This window comes from Diplotaxodon limnothrissa, linkage group LG23 (assembly GCF_057381915.1).
Source record: "Diplotaxodon limnothrissa isolate DT_005_m linkage group LG23, D_limnothrissa_male_GT1.1, whole genome shotgun sequence".
NCBI classification, from domain to species: Eukaryota; Metazoa; Chordata; class Actinopteri; order Cichliformes; family Cichlidae; genus Diplotaxodon; species Diplotaxodon limnothrissa.
The window spans coordinates 46,259,064-46,281,741 of NC_140617.1; the positions used below are offsets into that span (position 1 = coordinate 46,259,064).

Consider the following 22,678-nt stretch of genomic DNA (forward strand, 5'->3'; position numbering starts at 1 on the left):
TATTTAAACTGCTATAAGTAACTTGTTGGGCTATAATATGTGAAACATATGTCAAATGCTTCCCTCATGGATGACATAAAGTCGTCTTGAGCCACAAACAACATTCGTGTAACAAGGTAGAAGCCGCGATCAGTTTTTGGCAGCGACTTTTATATAACCTTTATTTATGTAGTTAAAAAAAATCTCATTAACATTAAACATGTCTTTTGTAAGAGTAAGTTGGCCAAGAGGAAATATTACAATAGTTCAGTAAAAATATTTTAAGTGGGGATAAAGGAGCGGATTGGTTATAATGTAAGTACAATAACACAGAGTTGTAAAGACACTTGAAACACAGATTTCTTTTTAATTCTATATAAAACCCCTTTGTAAACCCTGTTCACCGATGTTAGGGTCCCTGGGTCGTTGACCCAGTGTTTTGTGTTTTTGGTTCTTTGATTTTGTTATTTCATTATATTCTAGCTTTGCTTTATGGGTTTTAGGATTATTCTTAGTTTAGGTTCTCTGGGTGGGGTTTGGTTAGAGTTTTAGTGTTCTGGTTTTCTGTCTGTGTTCCATAGTTGCTGTCTCCCCTATCTGCTGTATCCCCACGTCCAGTCAGTGGCTGTATCCCAATTCAGGGTCTGCAGCCTTAAGGGCCGCATTTTAAGGCCGATTACGTCAGAGCGACGCGACGAAGGCTGTCCCAATTCGAAGGCTGCTCGAAATGCGGCCCCCAAATGCGTCCTTCATTTCCCTGAATTTTAAGGACGTGGCAGTGTAGACTTCGTGGCCCAACATATCCCAGAATGCATAGCGCGGCAGTGGGTGTGGATAATTTTGCCGAAATAAAACGGCGGATGAGGGGCGCCCGAAGAGTAAACTTTAAGTAAGTACTGAATATTATGTCACTTATTTATGTGCAAATGTTTAATAACGAAGAACATTAAAACATTACTGTTGGCCACATGTCGGCAAAGTTATGTGACATTAGTGACGTTTGTACTAACTTGGTTTTAAAGCCTTTACTTTCAAATATACGCCGTTCAATAGCTGAGCTCAATCTTACAGAGAATGATCAAAGCTCATGTAGAAACAAACAAACAAATACACAAAAGATTTTCTCCTTCATTTCTGTCAAACAAAGCTGTAAGACACGTTTCCAGCTGTTAGTATCATGGTTGCTAGGCAACCTGGGCAGCGCAACGGAGGCTAGACCGTCCCATTTCACAAGCCTCGCACTTCCGGCCTTAGCGGTCTTTGAGTACGCGGCCCTTGAGGATCGTTGAGGCTGCGTACTTTAAGGCTGCAGATCCTGAATTGGGATACAGCCAGTGTCTGTGTCTGCCCTGGTCCCACGTCTCTGTTCCCTTTGTTATAGAGCCTGCCTGAGTCTGTGTTATGTTTCCTGTTTTACTTTGAAAGTCCATGTCTGATGTTAATGTGTCTGGTTTTGCTTCCCCTTGTCTCGTTAGGCCTGATTTGCCCCAGCTGTGTTTCCCTCCTGTTACCCATTCCCTGATTGCTCCCTCTGTGTATTTAAGCCCTGTGTTTCTTTGTGTCGGTGTCGTGATCTGCTTTCATTTATGCTGTGTGTTCTGGCTGCCTGGTCATGTAACGTTATTTGTAGTGATGGCCAAATGAAGCTTTCCGAAGCACTGAAGCTTGTATTGAAAAATGGTTCATTACTCGAAGCTTTTCAACACAGTCCTCTCCGGTGACACCTGGGGCCCGTTCTTCGTACGTCGCTTACTACATCCAAGATCAAATGACACATCCAAGACCAAACCATCGCGCTAACCGTGAGCTCGCTAATCCGGTTCCCCGAACACACCTGTTGTTGACGATTAGTACAGCTGGACGCAGTAATGTGACATCACTGGGTGTCGTAAAAGGGGCTACGCATCGATAGTAGAAACATTGATCGGCAACCCGCTGATTGGTCGGCGAAAATGTCGAAGGACCGCGCTCGGTATTTTCCGGCAGCAGAGCAAGAACTCTTGAGTGAGGGATTTCAGGAGTTTCAGAGTTTAATTAAAACGCAAGGGAACACTGCAAAGGCTGCAAAAGCAAGGAGAGAGGGCTGGCAGAAAGTTGCTGACTAATCAAACTCGTAAGTAATTTAATAATAACAATAATAATGGAGTGGGTTTATATAGCGCTTTTCAAGGCACCCAAAGCGCATGACAATACCACTATTCAGTCACTTTATTATTTATTTATAGATTTATTATATTATACTATATTATCCAATATTATATTACATTATATTATAATATGTTATATTATATCCCCTTTCACATTAGAGCCACAACAGGACCCACTAGAACATGGGAACAAGTAAAAGTGAAATATAAGAATATTCTACAGAATGGTAATATTTATCACTTATATTGCTTTTAGTCTCTTGCAAAGAGACCCTGAAATAATCTGTTTGTTTATAACAGCAACCAAGAAAAGGGCAGAGCAACAAAAGACAGGTGGTGGTCCTGCACCCCCTCGTCAACAAGTTGGTTAAGTGAATAATACCCTGACGGGAACATCGATATCTCTCAATGAGCACACTGTCGCGCTGAGCTAAAGGATCCTGTCTGTCCCGCAATATACGCTGGATTCTGAGGACTCTCCTTATCAATCTTGCACCTTCCGCAATGGGTGGCTCGCGTATACGGACAGGACATGGCTGCGACAGACTTCCCAAATCCACCTTCGCTTTTATAGCCGTGGTCTCTCATCTTGAATACACGAAGTAATTTGCAATTACTACTCTGAAATATGAATTACATCTGTAATAATCACATACATGTAATAGAATGTTAATAGTACATTTCCCTTTCTTAGGAAATGACCTGTATGTATCTGTGTGACATCAATAACAGGATCAAGTGCTGCATTATCTTTAGTTACATTGATGTTATTTATTTATGGTGAAACAGTGGTGGAATATCGCTGTTGCTTTCGTATAAATGAAGCGGACATACCTGCGTGGCCGCGATCTAATCCTGTTTACATAAAGTAAACCTGCTCCCGAGCAGGTTTACGCTTACAGCTCTGTTGCTATGACAGCAAGTCCCGGATGAGCTTCAGAGAACTGAACGATCCAAGATCACGCGAAATCGTCAACAATCTAATCCAGCTAACTTACTTAGCGCGGTACGAAGAACAGGCCCCTGGTGGCGAATATTTTGAAGATCAGCTTGAATCTGCAAAATAAAACGGACTGCTCAATCATCACTGCTCACTCAAGAGTGGCGTTCTCTCCGATATTGGGCCACCGTTCCGTTGCTTTGAACATGTAATTGGTTTTGTTTACTCGATTGGGGGGCTGAAAAAATGTAATGCGTATTTGCGTAATACATTTTGATCAATAAACTTTCCCTATTTAAACATGCACTATGGTGGCCTTTCTTTGCTCATAACTCCTTGATGTTGGTAAATACAATAAGTGAGCAATATATACATTATACATATGATAACGCACAGCACATTATGGAGTATGCCCCTGCTGTGGAGTCCTGCCTCCATCTACTTGTCATTTAATCACAGCTGGACAGGTTCATACAAAATATTAGATTAGGCCAATTGTCCTATACATATTTTTGACCTAGGGGTGGGATTGATTGTGAACTGGAAAGGGAAAATGCTTAGGAAGCTGAGTACGGCTGCATCGTCACTGATTTGTAAAATCATTTTTGATTCGATACAGGATCCGATTCAATTTGATTGGAATCTGGAAAGTTTTGCCTCAGTCAGAAATATTACAATTCTGGTCATGTATCAGTATATATCCATAATTTCGTATCTATTAAAAGAAAGCTGACACATGTGAGACTTAATTAGAGATGTAAACAGAGAGTTATGAAACCTGCAGCTGCAGAAGCCAGCGAAGAAAAAAGAGGCAAACACAGCGCGGACCCGACGACACACCAAAATCTGACTCTGACGCGTCGGGTCCGCGCTCTGTGTTCACGTTTGTATGCAGAATCCGTAAACCTGCTCCCAGTTACTGTTTTAGCTGCATGGTGTTTGACGACATGTTGTGAGGTTTAACCTGAGATGCTGGCGTTTCAGGCATAATAACGTTAATTTACAAATCGACACGGGATTTTAATGAATCAATATCACTTTATTCAATTTAGCATGGATTGTAATCAGAAAGGCGATAATCAAAACCCACCCCTAATCAAGAACTTGCAAAGTAAAAACATGATCAATGTAAGGTAGCCCTTTTGTTATTTACATTTAAAAAGAGGATTAGTGTTACTGTGCGCTGGCTGAGTCTGTTTCTTTTCTTAGAAATAGTTTCTCCTGCCTTGGAGAAAATCCACTTGCATGGAACAGAAGAGGCTGTGGAGTGCAGGAACTACACTGCAAGCTGGTAGATATGCAGGTATTCCTGGGTCCTGCAGACTATCACCTAAAAACAATAAACAAAATGATTTTCTAAACTGTAGCAATGTAATGTACGTATAGTGTCAAATACATTTTTGTAGTCTTCATTAGCTTTAATTCACATGGAAGTGTTCCTAAAGTCATATGCTGTAATGATATTTACATTATGAAAACATGATTTTGGACATTTCAAGTTTTTCACTTCGGCAGATAAAATGAATTGAGCAAAATCAACTCAAAATATTCCCACACGCCAGAATGTCCTCTCTTCCTCGCTGGCTCCATATCTGTCAGTGGAATGATCACCTCTTCGCTCTCTGTCACCATCAACACACTCCACGAATCCCGTGGATGATTCACTTCCTTATATCCGTTTGAATCAGGTACCGAAGCAGTTACGTGCGTAATGAAGCTTCGGATGTCACTGGTCACGTGACTTTTGCCAAACGAAGCAAGCCTCGACACAGTGCTTCTGAACCAGTGTGTTGTTTTTTTCGACACACGCTCCGGAGCGCCAGCTTCAAGCGGGCCATCACTAGTTATTTGGATTTTTGTTACGTTTTGCCACTTTTTGCCATCCAGCAATAAAAGCTGAGTTTTGAGTTACTTTCCGCCTCCGAGTGTCTGCGCTTTGGGTCCTTCTACTTCCACTCTTGCCTGCACACAGCCTTAACCTGACAACCGAAGTCTATTTACCAACGTACGTAAAGATATTACACATAAAAAATACACAGAAACATTGGAAATCACTTTTTGGCACAACACCGTAACCTCTCCAGAGGTGGTATCAATATTAATATCTCTAAACCCTATAAATGTTTCTTTTAAAGTCTGACGAAAGGAAGGAGCTGCGAGAAGTGTGCCTCTCAACCGGTGGCTCGCTCAATAACGTCTGGCTGTGCAGCTGAAACCTTTTTGACCCACCAACAGTCACACAGAGGCCACAAAATCTCACATGCGGGTTTCAGTCTTTCAGGCAGAGTCTCTCTAAGAAATTCTAGTTTGAACTTCAGTTCAAATGCTTCATCTTCTGTGAATCGAGTCAAATTAGAAAAAAACTAAATATAAAACAGGTTTAAATGAACAAAAAAGAAACTCATCTGATCATTGTTAACATACACAGTGAGCACTCATGCAGGTTCATCAAGACTTTGGTTGAAATGCCTGCTTTCATTCCAGACGCCGTGTCCTGTACCTGCCGTCGGGTGAACCATCAGCGCTTTGTGTTTACATCTTTGCGCGTTTACATGCTCTTCTTTGTTCTTTTAGCTGTTTGGAGGTTGTTGAAATAGTTTTGTGAAATTTAAATTGAAAAAATGAATTTAGGATAGAATTAATCGATATCACATTATTCAAACCAAAATAGATTTGAATCGGGGAAATGTTTCAAACCCAGCCCTAGTTGTGATATCAATGCGACTCATTTATTCAAAAAGATGGTTTTAAATCTCAAATGTGGAGGCAGAGCTGTGAGTTCTAGTGTTTCCATGCTGTTTCTATAGTGTATGCTGTGTCCTCAGGAGGCTGCCTGTGTGTAATCTTTGACTCAGAATAAACTGACATTCACTGACAGCATCAGAGGGAGCCTGGCTGCCTCATCTTGCTCACCTGTGTTGTGACATTTGAGCTACGTAGCACTTATTTTAGACCCACATCATGCCTTTTGGTCCACACATTTCCAGTGTCTGACATTCCCAATGTGAGACTGGGAAAGATGAAACAGAAATGTTGCGGTGTGGTTTCAGTGGTTTATACTGAGAAAAAGAAAGAGGCAGAAACAATTGAACTCAGATTGGTAATATGTTGATATTTTATCTTCTGAAAAGCTCAAATAGAATATTCTACAAAGCTGGAAGTAAAAGCCCCTTTTTAACCATGTGACTAAGAATTCAAACTGTGTTGCACTCACTCTTGTGTTCAGGGCGTCGCTCTGTGAGCGAACAGGTGACACAATGGAGGACTGCGTGCAGAGTGCATGTCTGTACTTGAAGCTGTTCTGAAGTGTGCTTTCAACACCACATGCAACACAAACAGCAGACAAGAGTCATGATGTTTGTTCTGAGTTCAAAGGAAGAAACCAGCATCTGGTGACGTCCATGAGTTCAAGACTTCAGGCTGTCATCGCCACTTAAGAGTTTTTGAACCAAGGATTAGAAATGAACATTTGATTTAGTAATTGAATTTGTCCAATTACTTTTGAGGGCCTGAAATGAAGGGATTGTTCTAAAAAGTGCTTTAGTTCCTCACATTTTAATGCAACCCACTGAATTAAAGCTGAAACTACATCTGAGTTGTATCATTTCAAATTCATTGTTGTAATTTACAGAACCAAAGTTAGAGAAAGTTGTTTCTGTCCAAAGTCTTATAGACATAACTGTATGATTTTCAATGATTTCAAGGACAGCTGAAGATAAAAAGTATTCAACAAGGAGAGACCAGGAATTAGTGACGTGCAGAGTTTGAATAAGAAGCTGTAATTAGACTGAATGCAAGACGAGAGCAAAGCCATGGCAACAGCAGGAAGTGGAGCAGGACCTGCGTGTGTCCATGAAGCTCGATGTTTTTGTGCACAGATCACATGCAGTCTGAAATGTTGTGCAGTCCAGACTGTATATTTTGCTGAGTGAAATACAAAAGCTTCCTTCATGGATGGAAAAGAAACTGTTTCAGTGTCAAATGAAACACTTTCTGTTGATTTCAACTCCCAGAACTGAGTTCAGCTGAGCTCCACGGTGCAACAATTAGACTCCACTATGTTTCCTCTGTTTTGTAACAGCAACAGGCTGTTTAGGGCAAGATTTGCTAAAAGGCTCAAAACAGCGCTTACAGACATGGTTCGTTTTTTGGGCCAATTACAAAAGTTCTGCTGTTTTCTAAACACAGGAGATGTGAATTCAAATCTATAAAACACAAAAATAAGACATGCTTATTTGTATTAAATATCTGGATAATGATCTGTAGATGTTAAAAACATTAATAACACAGTTTGAATGTCCAGAATTGGGTCTTCATCAGGGTCACAAAAATCTTTGAGATTCTGTCTCTGACACACAATCCTGTCGCTGCGCTCGATTTGTAAACACTAACAGCTCTTTGACTCCAGAACCCAGTTTGTGTTGGTGCGAGGCATTAGTGGATCTCTCTCTTAGAGTAGAGTTAGAGTTACTACAGTTTCTTAGGAAACTGAAGAAGGCCCGTCTCCCTCCTCCAGGTTCCCGTGCAAATGTCAGACAATTCAAAATCCTGTTTGACTTTATAAAGGAGACACAAATGTGCAACAATCTTGACAGAGTGCCACAGTGTCACAGACAGTTGCACTGCCTTTGATGAGAAACACTGAATGATAGTAAAACTAAACAATCACTGCAACACACTGATACAGGAGAAGTTGTGATTGTTCTTTTCATTTGTCCTGTTGTGTAGTTTGGCTGTAGTGTGCCCCCCACCCACCCCCCTTTCAAGAAGCCAGCTGTATGATCGTCCACATTAAGAGAAGGAGTTAAAAGTGGGAGTCAAAACCTCCAACTTAAAGTGGAACATTAATGTCACACAAATGCAGACACAGACTCGGTGCCATTTTTATATTGTTAGATTCAGAGATTTTATTGAAGTTCTCAGTTATATTAGGGACATACAGAATGCTTTCTAATGGAATAAGAGGAGAGAGTGAAGCAACTGTGCCACCCTAAGGACCATGGAGTGGGATTAATGATCAGTTGTGCTCATTTGATACCAACTAATGTGTGTTGGGTGCATTGTGAGCGCCGTCCCGGAGCGAACCAAACCCCAAGACTGGCAATTGGGACATTGAATGTCACCTCTCTGGTGGGGAAGGAGCCTGAGTTAGTGCGTGAGGTTGAGAGGAACCGGCTAGATATAGTCAGGCTCACCTCAACACACGGCTTGGGCTCTGGAACCAGCCTCCTGGAGAGGGGCTGGACTCTGTCTCAGTCTGGAGTTGCCCCTGGTGAGAGGCGGCGGCCTGGGGTGGGTATCCTGGTGTCCCTTCAGCTTGCTGCCTGTATGTTGGGGTTTCTCCCAGTGGATGAGAGGGTTTGTTATCTGTGCCTCCGGGTTGGGGTTCAGAGTACCCAGCCTTCTTGGAGTCCCTGGGTGGGACACTGGAGGGTCCTACTGGGAGACTTAAATGCTCATGTGGGCAACAACAGTGAAAGCTGGAGGGGCGTGATTGGGAGGAATGGACCCCAGGACCTGAACCCGAGTGGTGTTTTGTTATTGAACTTCTGTGCAAACCACAGCTTGGCCATAACGAACACCATGTTCGAACATAAGAGTGTCCATAAGTGCACGTGGCACCAGGACACTCTAGGCCACAGGTTGGTGATTTGTTGAGTCTTCTCAGTTTGTGCTAAATCATTGAGTTGATTCTCAGTACTGTTCATTACAGTTCCTGACCTGTTCTTTCCTGTACCTAGATTTCCTGGACGCGTCCCTGACCCTGTGTGGATTGCCTGTTGCTGGATTGGCATGAGAGTGTAACGGTGTGAGGGTGAGTGGCTGAAGAGGAGTGAGCGTGCGAGCCTGGAAGAGGTGAGTGTAACACAGACGATGCGACGAGGAGCACAGGCAGACAGGAGGGGACACAGCTGGAACTAATGGGCATAACGAGACACAAACCTACAAAGTAAAACAGGAAACTCACAGGCTGTTTCACAATACCAACTTGGGGACACGAACAGAACACAGAGGAAAGACACAGGTAGGGACAATAGAAACACTAAACACACAACTCAAACCCTAAGAACAAATACAAAACAGCAGAAACTGGAAAATAATACCAACAAACTCAAAACACTGGGTCAATGACTCAGGACCACGACAGATCTGCCCTGTTTCACACTTAACACTTTGTGCCCACAGAAATTGGGCGCACCCACAGAAACGCAAAGCAGGAGATGAAGCATCGCTGAATATATGTCCAAACCAACTTCATTCTAAGCCAAAGACTAGAAAATATGGTGAAGCATATTTTACATGTAGTTGTTTTTTCCTGTGTAATAATATTCAACATTGCTATCAATACCTACCTCGGCACTTGTGCAGGTGAAACCAAAGGGAAGATAATCACACCGTGACGCCTCTGCCTTTGTAAATGGAGGGACAGCAACTGCATGTGTGTAATGTAAGTGTGTAAAACCTGCAGATAGTCAGATTAACAGTATTTTGTCTCTATCTGCCATTCTGCAATTCATCTCATGTAAAAAAGAATGTGCGCACAGCGTGACGTGAAAAAAAGGCACATATCTTTGACGTTGCGTGACCAACTCTGTATTCCTCGTCCACACGTAAACGCAAAAAAGGAGTTTTAAAAAATCTCAGTTTTCGGTGATTCGAAACGCCGTTTACATGTGGGCGAAAGGTCCAAACGCATAGAAACAGCTGCGTTTTCAAAAATCCCCGTGTAGATGTGGACGTAGCGTAAAAGAGTTAGTAGTTTATTTTCTTACTACCTGTAATTTATTGCAGATTATTTGTATTTGCTTAATTGTTTACTAAATGTTTGAGGTGTGAAATAAACCGCAATGGAGCAAAATATGGGCGTGTGTGGTTGGAGGTTGTGTTTGTGCGTGCGCGCGCGAGAGGGGGGTGCGAACATTTATCTTGTAAAACAAGAGGGGCCCAGCAAAAAAAAGTTTGGGAACCACTGCTTTAGGGTTTCCTGACCGCCATGCGCCAGGAGACGACACGCTCCAACCTGTCCAGGGGCTGGGCCTTGGACATGGTCACCCTTAGCAACGATGTCACCAAGATGATGAGGGAGGTCGTCTAAGCTCTGATGTTCTGATATTTTCCATTTTTCTTCAGCACCAAACATGTTTGTAGGTTTTTAGTCTGTTAAATTTATGAAAATCAAAATGTTTCCACCTCTTCTCTCTGCAAGTCTCTAATAATAATAATAATAATAATAATAGTAACATTAATGATCGTGTATGTGACCTCACACAGTAAAGCTGATGTGAGGATCATCACAGTTTTGGTGGTTGTATGAACTTAGAATGCATAAAATAATAATTTGTTTTAATTAAAAAACTTTCCCTCTGTCATTTCCTGAGTGTTTCAAAATAAAAGTCCTCTCTTTCATGTTTTGAATGTGAGGCTGTTCCTGTGATGCCTTCAAATCTGTTTCAGTCTGCAGTTTTTTACAGTTCAGATCCAAAGTGACTCAAACATTTACTTAAAAGAGGTTTAAGTTCGTCTGGGTTTTCCTGCTCAGCAGCGCTAAACAGGCAAAAGCAGAAAAACACAAACAGAAAGAAACAGGAAAATATGTGTTTCTGTGAACAATGCAGCAGCAAAATGAAAGACCAGGATTTATCTTTTAATGACTGACAAAAACATTAAATGATCATGTTTATTTTCACATCAATGTTCCATCGGTCCTTCTTTTACAATAAGTTTAGAAATTAAAAATACTAATAACACACCAGGAAAAAGGCAACAGCACGAGTCCTGAAAGGCTTAAAGAGAAAATAAACGCACAAAGAATGAAACAAAAAGGCACAAAACCTCAAAACAAGAGTGAATTAAATCTGAGCGACACACAAAGATGCTAAAAGCCCCAAACATGAACCTGTGAGGTCATTAATACCTGTGTGTGTGCATGTTTACATGTCTTTGTGGGGACCAAAATGCCCGTCCCCACAAGTTTGAAGACATTTTTGAGACTCAGAATGTGGTTTTAGTGTCAGGGACAGTCAGGTCAGGGTTAGGCATTCAGTCTTAATGGTTAGAGTAAAAGGCTGAGGAGAGCATGATGTCAAATAGATGTCCCCACAAGGATATGAAAACACAACCGTGTGTGTGTTACTGTGAGTTTGTGAGACAAGTGAAGATTTCAGAATCAGTGAGAAATGTTTCACTTCCTGTTGGTGAAGAAGAGCAGACTCCTCTTCAGCCACAGAAATGAAGAAGCTTTTATTTTGTCAGCCTGACAAACACGAGCTCAGCCACGAGCAGAGGCGACCCTGCAGAGGTGAAGGTCACAGTCAGAATCAGCGCCAGAGAACCGCACAAGGACGGCCTCATTGGTCACGGCTGAGTTCATTATGTGATGGTAACAAGCTGATTATTACAGAACAGGAAACACACGTCTGCTCATCAAACACCAGCTGCTGCTGCTTTTATCAGTCTGACAACAAAACCTCACAAGAAAGAAGTTTTTGTGAGTTTGCAGCGTTCCTCTAAACTGAAAACTAAAACAGCCTGAAAATGGGAACACGCACCCACACTCGAGAGTCAGGCAGCTTAAATGTGTTTGTCTTCATCTGTAGTTACGTTTCATTGGCTGGAAATGTGCTAACTGGAATCCTTCATGAGTCCAGATGAACAAAAACAAGTGTTTACTGCTCCACGCTGCACGAATCTGAATCAAAATCACTCAGACGCGCCCACGTAGGCATTCCACTAAAACCATGTGACCACCTTCACCTTTAAACCTGTCGTGAATATAAATTTAGACTTTTCACTTTATTTTGAAAGAACAGATTTGCAGGAAGTGCGGCTGCTGCAGAAACTCTTCACTTTTCACTGGCTTTAATCTTGAAGGTTTCTCCAGATGTGGAACTTTCATGCTAAACATTCAACATCTGACGACCGTCTCCGTGTAAAACACTGACAAACTCAAACTTTATACGGTAACTGACAGATTTATTCCTCCATTTTCAGGCATTTCACAATGAACTTGGATTAGTTTGATGATTTTATTCACGTTGGTGAATAAAACCAGCCAAGAGGCTGATTCCTGCAGAGGAGGAGGCAGAGTGGAGGAATCTGCAGGTTCTGTCTCTAACACACAACCAGAGCTTCAATCATAACGAGCACATAATAAAACCATGATCCCCCCGATCGACTCTTTTAGCCTGTTTCCTCTGGATCGAACAGGATCTAACAAACCCCAGCTTCTGCTGGGACACTGGTCATCATGGGAGGAAAAAGATGGCTGCCGTGTTGCCGTTTCCTGTCTTACACCAGCATTATACTTCCTGTATCTGTGGGTCTGAGTTTTTAATCAGAGGATGAACTTAAAGCTTTCAGTCTGCTCTACAACCCACCACCTATCCACACGTCTGCTAAGTGGACTGGAAATCAGTAAAACTTCTACCAGACTTTAGTAAATATTGCATTAAGATGATCAGACAGATTTTAATCTCAGCATCGTGCACACAGATTTTTCAGGACACTGGAAGAGTTCCTGCCGTGGATTTAGATGTTAGTGTTGTGTGGATGATCCCATTCTGTGATCTTTGTGTTACTAACACTGATGACACCACCGTTATTGGACTCATCTCGGACGGGGATGAGTCTGCCTACAGGAGGGAGGTTGAACGTCTGGTGTCCTGGTGCAGCCACAACAACCTGGTGCTGAATGCCCAGAAGACAGTGGAGATTATTGTGGACTTCAGGACGCACACAGCTCCACTCCCCCCATCATCCTGTCTGACACCCCCATCACCTCTGTGGACTCATTCCGCTTCCTGGGTACCACCATCACCCAGGACCTGAAGTGGGAGCCCACCATCACCTCCGTCATTAAGAAAGCCCAGCAGAGGATGTACTTCCTGAGGCAGCTGAAGAAATTCAACCTGCCAACACGGACGATGATGCAATTCTACACTGCAATCATCGAGTCCATCCTCACCTCCTCCATCACTGTGTGGTACGCTGGAGCCACTGTCAGGGACAAACAGAGACTGCAGCGTGTTGTGCGCTCTGCTGAGAAGGTGATTGGCTGCAGACTCCCATCTCTGCAGGACCTATACACCTCCAGGACACTGGGGCGTGCAGCTCGGATCTCAGCTGACCCTTCTCACCCTGGACACAGTCTGTTTGACCTGCTCCCCTCAGGCAGGAGGCTCCGGTCCATTCGCACCAGAACCTCTCGCCATAAGAACAGTTTCTTCCCCTCTGCTGTCGGACACATGAACAATAACCGTATGACTGTTCCCACCACGTGACCCTACGCTGTGTTCACTGCATCATTCCATGTTTGGCACTGATCACCACCTGCACTCATGTATATATCATGTATATATCTATCTACTTAGCACTTTTAATTCTTATTCTTATTTTTATTTTCATGTCTATTTAAGCGTAATTTATGACAGTATGTTTGCACTGAAGCACCGCAGCAATTTCCTAATGTTGTAAACCTGCTCAACATTTGGCAATAAAACCCTTTCTGATTCTGATTCTGATGCTTTTACACTTTAGGACCCTCGAGACCTCTGCTGCTCAGCCGTCCTGATCGCTGCCTCCACTTTAACCAGAGGCTGTAACCTCTGATCATTTCACCTGCACCGGCAGTAAAACTCTTCTCCACAACCAAACGTGCCATAAACCCATCACAGCTTCATCATCAGCTCAGTCTCAGCAACATGCAGACGACCGAGCAGCAGAAACTCTGCAGGGAACGTCTGAAGTCTGTTCTTCAGTTTTCCCAGCTCACTGTTTATTGAACATGAGACAGAAAAATAATTTCACCTTTAATGTGAAACTTTTATCGCCTGTGACATGTTTGCAGGAAGTTTACATGCTGTGATTTAGTGTCACAGCCATAAATATCACACAAGGTAAAAACTACAAGTCCCAGCATCCTCTGTGTTTAGGGAGGAGCAGTGAAAGTGAAAGTGTTGATCCTCCGTTCAGAGCAGCAGGAGGAGGAAGGTGGAGCTGATGCAGGTGAGTGTTAACATGAATATGTTTCTTCTTATGACATAAAATAATTCCACGTTGTTCGTGTCTGTGGGTGAAACGTGAGGCCGGTCGGCTCCTCTGAGCGCTGGTTTCCTGTAAGTAGAGAGGAAGTGAGTTTAGCTGAGAGAGCAGGAGGAGAGTGAGAGCTGTGCTGAGGCAGGTGAGTGTTAACACCGCTCTGACATTACTGTGTCTCTGTGGCGGGAACAACAGGCTCCGTCAGTGGAGGCAAAAATAATCAGACTTTGGTTTTTCAAAGGAAACTACTTTATGTTGGGAGAAGCCGCGCGCTCATTGGATAACGACTTGTCAATCTCAAGTTATTAGCCAATGAGCGCGCAGGTTCACAGTAAGACCCGCCCTTATCACGACAAAAAAAAATGGCGACAGAAACTCCTTTCAGGCTGACTTTAAACTGTTTGAGCCACTTCCTGTTCTCAGTCCCGGCGTCCTGATCACCGAGGTTTCTGTTGCTCTGATGTCTGATATTGATTATATCGGTAAACAGGCTGTAGGCAGAAACATCAGGTCTGATCTGAAAATCCCTTCAGAAACAAACTTTAAGAGTTTTATGTCCGTGTGAGGCCGCACGCTGATTGGATAACCACCTGTCAGTCTCAAGTTATTAGCCAATGAGCGCGCAGATTCACAGTAAGACCTTAACACAGCATTTTTTTTAAAACTAAAACATCAACAGTGAAACTGTAACGTGTCCTGTGATCTATAAACACTCTGTGATGAATAATCTGAAGTCATTTTGAGCCTGACAGTAGTTTCCTGTCACAGAGCAGAAGCTGCAGGCAGTTTTTGGCACCTTTATATTTAATTTATTCCAAAATAAATCAATAAAGGTAGAAAAGAACTCTCAGTGACATTAAAAATCTATTTTTAAAGACAGATGTGACCAAGTGCAACAAATATAAGATGAGATGTTTACAGATATTTGAAGTATTGATCATATGTAGAACACAGAGCAGGTCCAATAACAGAGTCATCCTGCTCACAAACAGCAGTTTGGTTTCATGAGCTCACTTCCTGCAGTGATCCTCAGCTTCTCTCCAAAGGAGCCGTAACATGTGGGCTCCTCACCATGATGATGATCCCAAACACACTGAGTTCCTTCATCCACCTGATCATGTACTTATTAAATAATGTGATGGTTTTGGTGTTTTTTAAAGACTTTGAGCCTCTAAAATAACTGGTTTGGACTTTAGGGCCAAAGCTCCAACATTAGAAAGCCGTCAGTGTGATGCTTCCAGTACAACAGCACCTCTGAGTGTGTGTGTTTACCTCTCAGACTAACTCCACCCTGACATCAAGAAGATGGAGGAAGAGGACGGAGCAGCATCTGCAGCATCCAGCTGTGTGTCTGTGAGGAGTGACGGGGTTACACAAACACCTCCACCTTACAGTCATGGACCTGCAGCAACAATGTAAGAACACTACTAACTTTATTAGTCATTTCAACATAACCATGACAGAATCATTGATCTGTGATTGGTTCAAACTGTTTGATCTGAGTTTGATTTTTATTGACTTGTTTTCTTGCTAAGATCTGAACTCTGTAAGTTTAAGTGAAGTCAGTGCAGCAGAATCAGAGAAGAGCTGAGAACAAACTGAGTTCATTCAGAGACAGAAAAACTGGCTGATGATTGGCTGACCTGTCAGCGTTATGAGGCAGACACAATATCACAGAGGGATCAGCTGATCATATGGCTGTCAGAGAGAACTGATCAGTTATTGATGTTTGTGTTTGCAGAGGTCAGAGGTCACAGTCTCCAGCATCCAGCTGTGTGTCTGTGAGGAGTGACAGGTCCAGAGAAAAACCTCCAGAGTTCAGTCATGAACCTGCAGCAACAATGTTCTTCAATCATGGAGCTCAGCTGACCATGTAAGAGAGCTGCTGACTCAGAGTTCAAAGGTTGTTTCTATAAATGTTCTGCCAGTGACATCATAACTTAACCTAACACTGGTCTGTGTATGAAGTATCATTTAGTGGCAGTTGTTAAAGTTGTATAATGATGATGCTAGTTTGGGGTGTATTTTCCTGCTGATGCAAATGCATCTACTTTGCCCTTTGTCTGGTGCTTTGGACAAAGACGTCCAATGAAACTCAGAACGACACAGTTTGCACCACCAGCAGGCAGAGGAAGTGGCTGACATCCAGAAATCCTACCAGTGGCTGAACAAAGCTGGACTGAAAGACAGCACAGAGGCACTAATCATGGCAGCACAGGAACAAGCTCCGAGCACAAGACCCATAGAGCCCGGGGTCTACATGGCTCTTTTTGGGGGGGTTGTGTTGTATTAATAGTGACTTTGTTTCTTTGGACCTGACCAAAATCTTTTGTTTTTCAGTTCAGTTGCAACATTGACTAACACTAATGCAGGGGTCGGCAACCTGCGGCTCTTTAGTCCTTACAGTGCGGCTCCTCGTGGTTTGGGAAAATAAATTAAAAGTATTTAGCTGAAGTGTATTTTATTTATGTTCTTTTTTAACTTGTAGCTCTAAATTGGAAGATTATTGTGATATTGAAATATAAAAAGAAAATTATATTTTTTATTTTTTCATCGTTCAAATAAGCGTCACACTCGCGGAAGCCGGTGTACCCGCCGAAACGCCGTGCATTTATCGAGACTTTCAGCCCCAGGTAGGCCAGTTATGGATCTTGGATCCACATTATGTCAGCGGCTGTTCTCCACCGTGAACTATGTTAAAAACAAACACCGCTCACGCCTCACAGACGACAGCTTACAGTCCTGTAAAGATGAAAGTGACTTCGTACAGCCCCGATCTGCAGAATTTTGCAAATATCTATTTTTCATCTTTCAGCAGCATAGAGCTTTTTTTCCAATTATTTTTTAAAAGTCAGGTCAAGGCTCCAAAAGCCCAAAGGAGATATAAGGGTGGCGGCTCACAGCAGCTTTTGTTTGCTACATCATTTTAGTTCAGCTGGGTGTCTTTCCTTTGGTTATATTTCTTTAAGAGTTCAAATGTGTTCATTACATAAATAACATGTAATTTTCTCTGTAGCACTTCATGGATTTCATAAGCAACACACCTTAGTTGTTCACACAAAGCATAAAGGTAAAAAACAGTATATACAGTGTTATCTTCATTCTAGATGTCAAAAAGTATTTGTGGCTCCCAGTGTTTTCTTTTGCGTGGAAACTGGCTCCAAATGGCTCTTTGGGTCCTGAAGGTTGCTGACCCCTGACCTAATGGTATATTTTTTTTAGCTGGATCGTTCTATAAAAACATGAATCAAATCTGAGAAAAGTTTCCACCTGACCTGTTGAATGTTATTGAAGCCAGAAGTTTGCCTTCATACTGTGTTTCTTGCATGCCTTTTGTGGTGTACTAATTGATGTGAAATGAATGCAATGTGGTTGTGTTTGCAGAGGTCAGAGGTCACAGTCTCCAGCATCCAGCTGTGTGTCTATGAGGAGTGACCGGTCCAAAAACAAACCTCCAGACTTCAGTCATGAACCTGCAGCAACAATGTTCTTCAATCATGGAGCTCAGCTGACCATGTAAGAGAGCTGCTGACTCATTTACAGGTGTTTGAAATTCTGTGACCACTTTGTAATTTTAGTTTATATTTTAAAGTGTTTTTATTTGTAGTTGCCTGTATTTTTATTACACTGTGTGTAACGTGGTGGTTTGTGCTGTTTGGGATCGTTTTGGTGTATTTGTGTCAGAACATCAGATAAATGATTTCATCACATTTTAAAAGAAAGTATCAGGATAATAATCTGAACTGAGTCATCAGAAATAGAAAGATGGTCTCAACAGGCCACTGAGCTGATCTCCAAAGAAATGCAGAAGATTGAAGAGTCCGAGGCTGTTTATTTGTCACAGGCATCGTCATACACGTACAACACAGTGAAATGTGCTGAGCTGCTCCTGTGACTGGACAAAACATTAGAAACAATCATTAAATGAAATAATGAAACATTGTGCAGATGTAATGTTAAAGTGCTTTGTGCCACATTAGCACAGCATGTACTGACAGAGCAGTGCAAGCAGAACAAAGCAAATGAGCAAAGTGATGTAAACAGAGTAACTGAACAGAGTGAGCAGAGTAATATCAGCAGTAATGAAGCAGCAGGATCAGTGTAGCAGCGTGTGACGTCATAATGAATCAGACATGATCTGAAATATGACAGTGAGACAAGAACATGATGTAAGGTCCTGTTTAAACCCTGATGGTGATGCTATGAGGGGAGCATGTTCTGATTTAGGACTTGGATGGTCTGAGGATAGAAGCTCCTCTCTGTTTGTGTCCTGATGGTGCAGAAGCTTCTGCCTGATTGTAGAAGGAGCTGAAGCCAGCATCATCCCAGAGGTGAAGCTCGTCTGTGTGCAGACCTGAGGTCAGATTCCTCCAGGCTGATGTTCAGGATCTACAGAAACGTGTGGTTGTAGTTATTGCTGCACTGTGTGCTGACAGCAGATACTCAGAACAAAGCGCTGCACACGTGTTCTTTACAAACATCTGTACATATAAAATATGGATCATGGCAGTGAATGAACACGTTTCTGTCATTTGTTTCATTGGCTTCTTTTTTCTGCCTGTGTTCATGTGATTAATGTCTAACACATAAACAGGTTTGTAATCAAACATCACATCATCAGGGAGGCATCATGAAACAAAGTTACTGCTGGAGGCTGAACTCAATTTGGTGGCAATGTTCAAAAATATCACTCAGATCATTTCAAAGCTTTTAGTTCTTCTTCTTCACTTCTGTAAAATAATAGAAAGGAAATCAGAACCCAGAAGTTCACTTCCTGATGACTGAACTCTTTCAAAATAAAGCTGAAAGCTCTGAATGTGACACCGCTGCTCCACCACAGTTTTTAGAGGAGGTCAAAGGTCAGTTCAGAGTGATGGATCCCAAACTTCCAGTACATCCAGTGAAGGACATAATCAGCTCTGTGATGAAGGCTTTTACTGTGGAGTTTGTAGGCTGATCACTCTGTGTTTAATAAGACAGGCAGGAACAGCAAAGGAAACTTGGATTCTGAACTCAAACACAAGTTTCTCCACTTTGACTTTTCTCTGTGACCATCAGAGCTTCTGCACAGTGTCATCAAATCTGGATGTTTGTCACTGACAGTCAATGATTTTAGTGATAAAGAAATGTGTTCACAGAGGGAGGAAGAGGAAGAGGAGTGGTGTCTGTGAGGAGGAGCAGCTGTCCTGCTGTGCTTTGTGTCAGGACGTCCTGAAGGATCCAGTCTCTACCAGCTGTGGACACTGGTTCTGCAGACAGTGCATCTCCTCATACTGGGACCAGTCTGCTTCATCAGGAGACTGGTCCTGTCCCCAGTGTGGAGAAAGATCCAGAAGCAGAGCTGGACTGCAGACAGCCAGTCAGAGCAGCTGTGTACAAAGTAAGACTGAACATCTGTCTGCTGATGGACTCATTTCTGAAAACTGGACTTCTTGTTGTTGTTCAGACATTGAAGAGTTTTCTGTCTGTTTTTCTTTCTTTCAGCAGATGTTGGTCTGCAGGAGGTTTTAGATGAACATAAGATCAGTCTGAGGAGGAGATGTGAACATGTGACTGAAGGAAGTGATGAAACAGGAAGTAGAACCCTCCTCAACAGGATCTACACTGAGCTCTACATCACAGAGGGACAGAGTGAAGAGGTTCATAGCCAACATGAGGTGAGGCAGCTGGAGACAGCTTCCAAGATGGACGCCCTCCATGACACTCCAATCAGGTGCCAGGACATCTTTAAAGCCTTACCTGACCAACAGAGAGCCATCAGAGTGGTTCTGACCAACGGCGTGGCTGGTGTTGGAAAAACCTTCTCAGTGCAGAAGTTCACTCTGGACTGGGCAGAGGGCTTGGAGAACCAACATGTCAGTGTGGTGGTTCTGCTTTCATTCAGGGAGCTGAACCTGATCAGAGATGAGCAGTACAGTCTTCTGGAGCTGCTCCATGTTTTCCATCCAACACTACAGAAGGTCACAGCAGAGAAGCTGGCTGTCTCTCAGCTTTTGTTCATCTTTGACGGCCTGGATGAAAGCAGACTTTCATTGGATTTCACCAACAGGAAGCTGCTGTCTGATGTCACACAGAAGTCATCAGTCAGCCAGCTGCTGACAAACCTCATCCAGGGGAATCTGCTTCCCTCGGCTCTCGTCTGGATAACTTCCCGACCTGCAGCAGCCAATCAGATCCCTCCTACATGTGTTGACAGGCTAACAGAAGTACGAGGCTTCACTGACGCCCAGAAGGAGGAGTACTTCAGGAGGAGATTCAGTGATGAAGAGCTGTCCAGCAGAATCATCTCCCACATGAAGACATCCAGGAGCCTCCACATCATGTGTAGAATCCCAGTCTTCTGCTGGATCACTGCTACAGTTCTGGAGCACATGTTGACTACAGAGCAGAGAGGAGAGCTGCCCAAGACCCTGACTGACATGTACTCACACTTCCTGCTGGTTCAGACAAAGAGGAAGAAGAACAAGTACCACGAGGGACATGAGACGAGTCCACAGGAGCTGACGGAGGCTGACAGGGAAGTTCTTCTGAAGCTGGGGAGGCTGGCGTTTGAACATCTGGAGAAAGGAAACATCATGTTCTACCAAGAAGACCTGGAGCAGTGTGGTCTGGATGTGACAGAGGCCTCGGTGTACTCAGGAGTTTGTACAGAGATCTTCAAAAGAGAGTGTGTGATCTTCCAGAAACCAGTCTACTGCTTTGTTCATCTGAGCATCCAGGAGTTTCTGGCTGCAGTCTACATGTTCCACTGTTTCACCAACAGGAAGTCAGAGGTGCTGAAGGACTTCCTGGGAAAAAAATACAATGAGTCCTCTCTGGATGATTTCCTTAAACGAGCCATGGAGAAATCCCTCCAGAGTAAAAATGGCCACCTGGACCTGTTTGTTCGCTTCCTTCATGGCCTCTGTCTGGAGTCCAACCAGAGACTCTTAGGAGGTCTGCTGGGTCAGACAGAGAACAGTCCAGAAACCATCCAGAGAGTCATCAAGAACCTGAAGAATAACAAGAAGTTTAAATCCTCTCCTGACAGAAGCATCAACATCTTCCACTGTCTGATGGAGATGAACGACCTCTCAGTACATCAGGAGATCCAAGAGTTCCTGAAGTCAAAGCAAAGGTCAAAGAAACTCTCTGAGATCCACTGCTCAGCTCTGGCCTTCATGCTGCAGATGTCAGAGGAGGTTCTGGATGAGTTTGACCTGCAGAAGTACAAAGCTTCAAAGGAGGGACGACTGAGACTGATTCCAGCTGTGAGGAACTGCAGAAAGGCTCGGTGAGTCCAGATGTGATCATTACATCATTGATCAGTGTCGGTTAATAGTTTAATGTTTAAATTAAAAACACAGTCCTTGGTTATAAAGTGCTTTACAAACACCAACATTACGGCTAACAGCTGGATTCTCCTGTTTCAGTGCAGCTAGCCAAACAACAAAGAGCCACTTGCTGCTAAAGACAGAGTGAAAGTGGACGGTATATCCTCCATTCTTCATGTAAAACACATGCAATGAATTGTAATGCACCATCTGTGTTTACCTTCATGCAGTTTTCTCTTTATGGTGGACTTGGATATTTAAATGTTTACCTCCTGGAGAGTCTTGTTCACTTGATTAGTTTTTGTGAAGAGGATTCTCCTCACCCCGTCTCCAAGGGAGACACCAGCTACCCTTCAGAGAAAATTTATTTGCCCCACTTGTAACCACGATCTGGTTCTTCCAGTCACTGCCCACAGCTCGTGACCATAGGTGAGGGCAGGGACGTAGATCGACCGGTAAATTGAGAGCTTCGCTGTCACGCTCAGCTCTCTCTCTCTTCACCACGACAGACCGGTACAGCGTCTACCTCACTGTTACCGCAGCAACGGTCTGTCTGTTGATTCCTGCTCCCCTCCCCCTTCTTTACACGACCCTGAGATACTCAGACTCCTCCACCTGGGGCAGGAACGTCTCTGACCCAGAGTGGGCACTCCACCCTTTCCCAGCTGAGGACCATGGCCTCAGATGCTGATCCTCATTCACACGGCTTCACACTCTGCTGAGAACAGCTCCACTGTGAGCTGGAGGCCATCACCTGATGAAGCCAACAGAACCACATCCTCTGTGAAAACAGAGACCAGACTCTGGCTGTATCCCAATTCAGGGTCTGCAGCCTTAAAGGACGCATTTTAAGGCCGATTACATCACAGCGACGGGACGAAGGTCGCTGCTCGAAATGCGGCCCTCAAATGCGTCCTTAATTTCGCTGAATTTTAAGGACGTGGCGGTGTAGACTTCATATAGTATACTACTATACTATACACTATTATTAGTGTAGTATACTATTATACTATACACTATTATTAGTATAGTCTACTATTATACTATACACTATTATTAGTATAGTCTACTATTATACTATACACTATTATTAGTATAGTCTACTATTATACTATACACTATTATTAGTATAGTCTACTATTATACTGTACATATCTGTTTTTAACAGGGAATCTTGATCCTGTTACATTTGACTTCTGTTGAGCTTCTTGAATTGTCACCTTCAGTTCCTTTCATTTAGTCTTCCAGTGTCTTTGGTTTAA

General features: G+C 43.1%; 1 protein-coding gene across 2 annotated transcripts; it reads left to right on the plus strand.

The window, feature by feature from the left end:
• Positions 1-15,942: 15,942 nt before the first annotated feature.
• Positions 15,943-21,564, plus strand: LOC146608839 (protein NLRC3-like). 2 transcript variants are annotated; one of them, XM_085348892.1, is made up of 4 exons: positions 15,943-15,976; positions 17,488-17,619; positions 19,242-19,483; positions 19,588-21,380. In XM_085348892.1, the coding sequence occupies exons 1-4, from the start codon at positions 15,945-15,947 to the stop codon at positions 21,378-21,380; spliced, it is 2,199 nt and encodes a 732-aa protein (XP_085205018.1). In that variant the 5' UTR covers positions 15,943-15,944. The 2 variants fall into 2 exon arrangements, with proteins under 2 accessions (XP_085205018.1, XP_085205016.1); XM_085348890.1 differs by lacking the exon at positions 15,943-15,976 and adding an exon at positions 21,516-21,564 and having other exon boundaries at positions 17,101-17,619; positions 19,588-21,376.
• Positions 21,565-22,678: the final 1,114 nt, after the last annotated feature.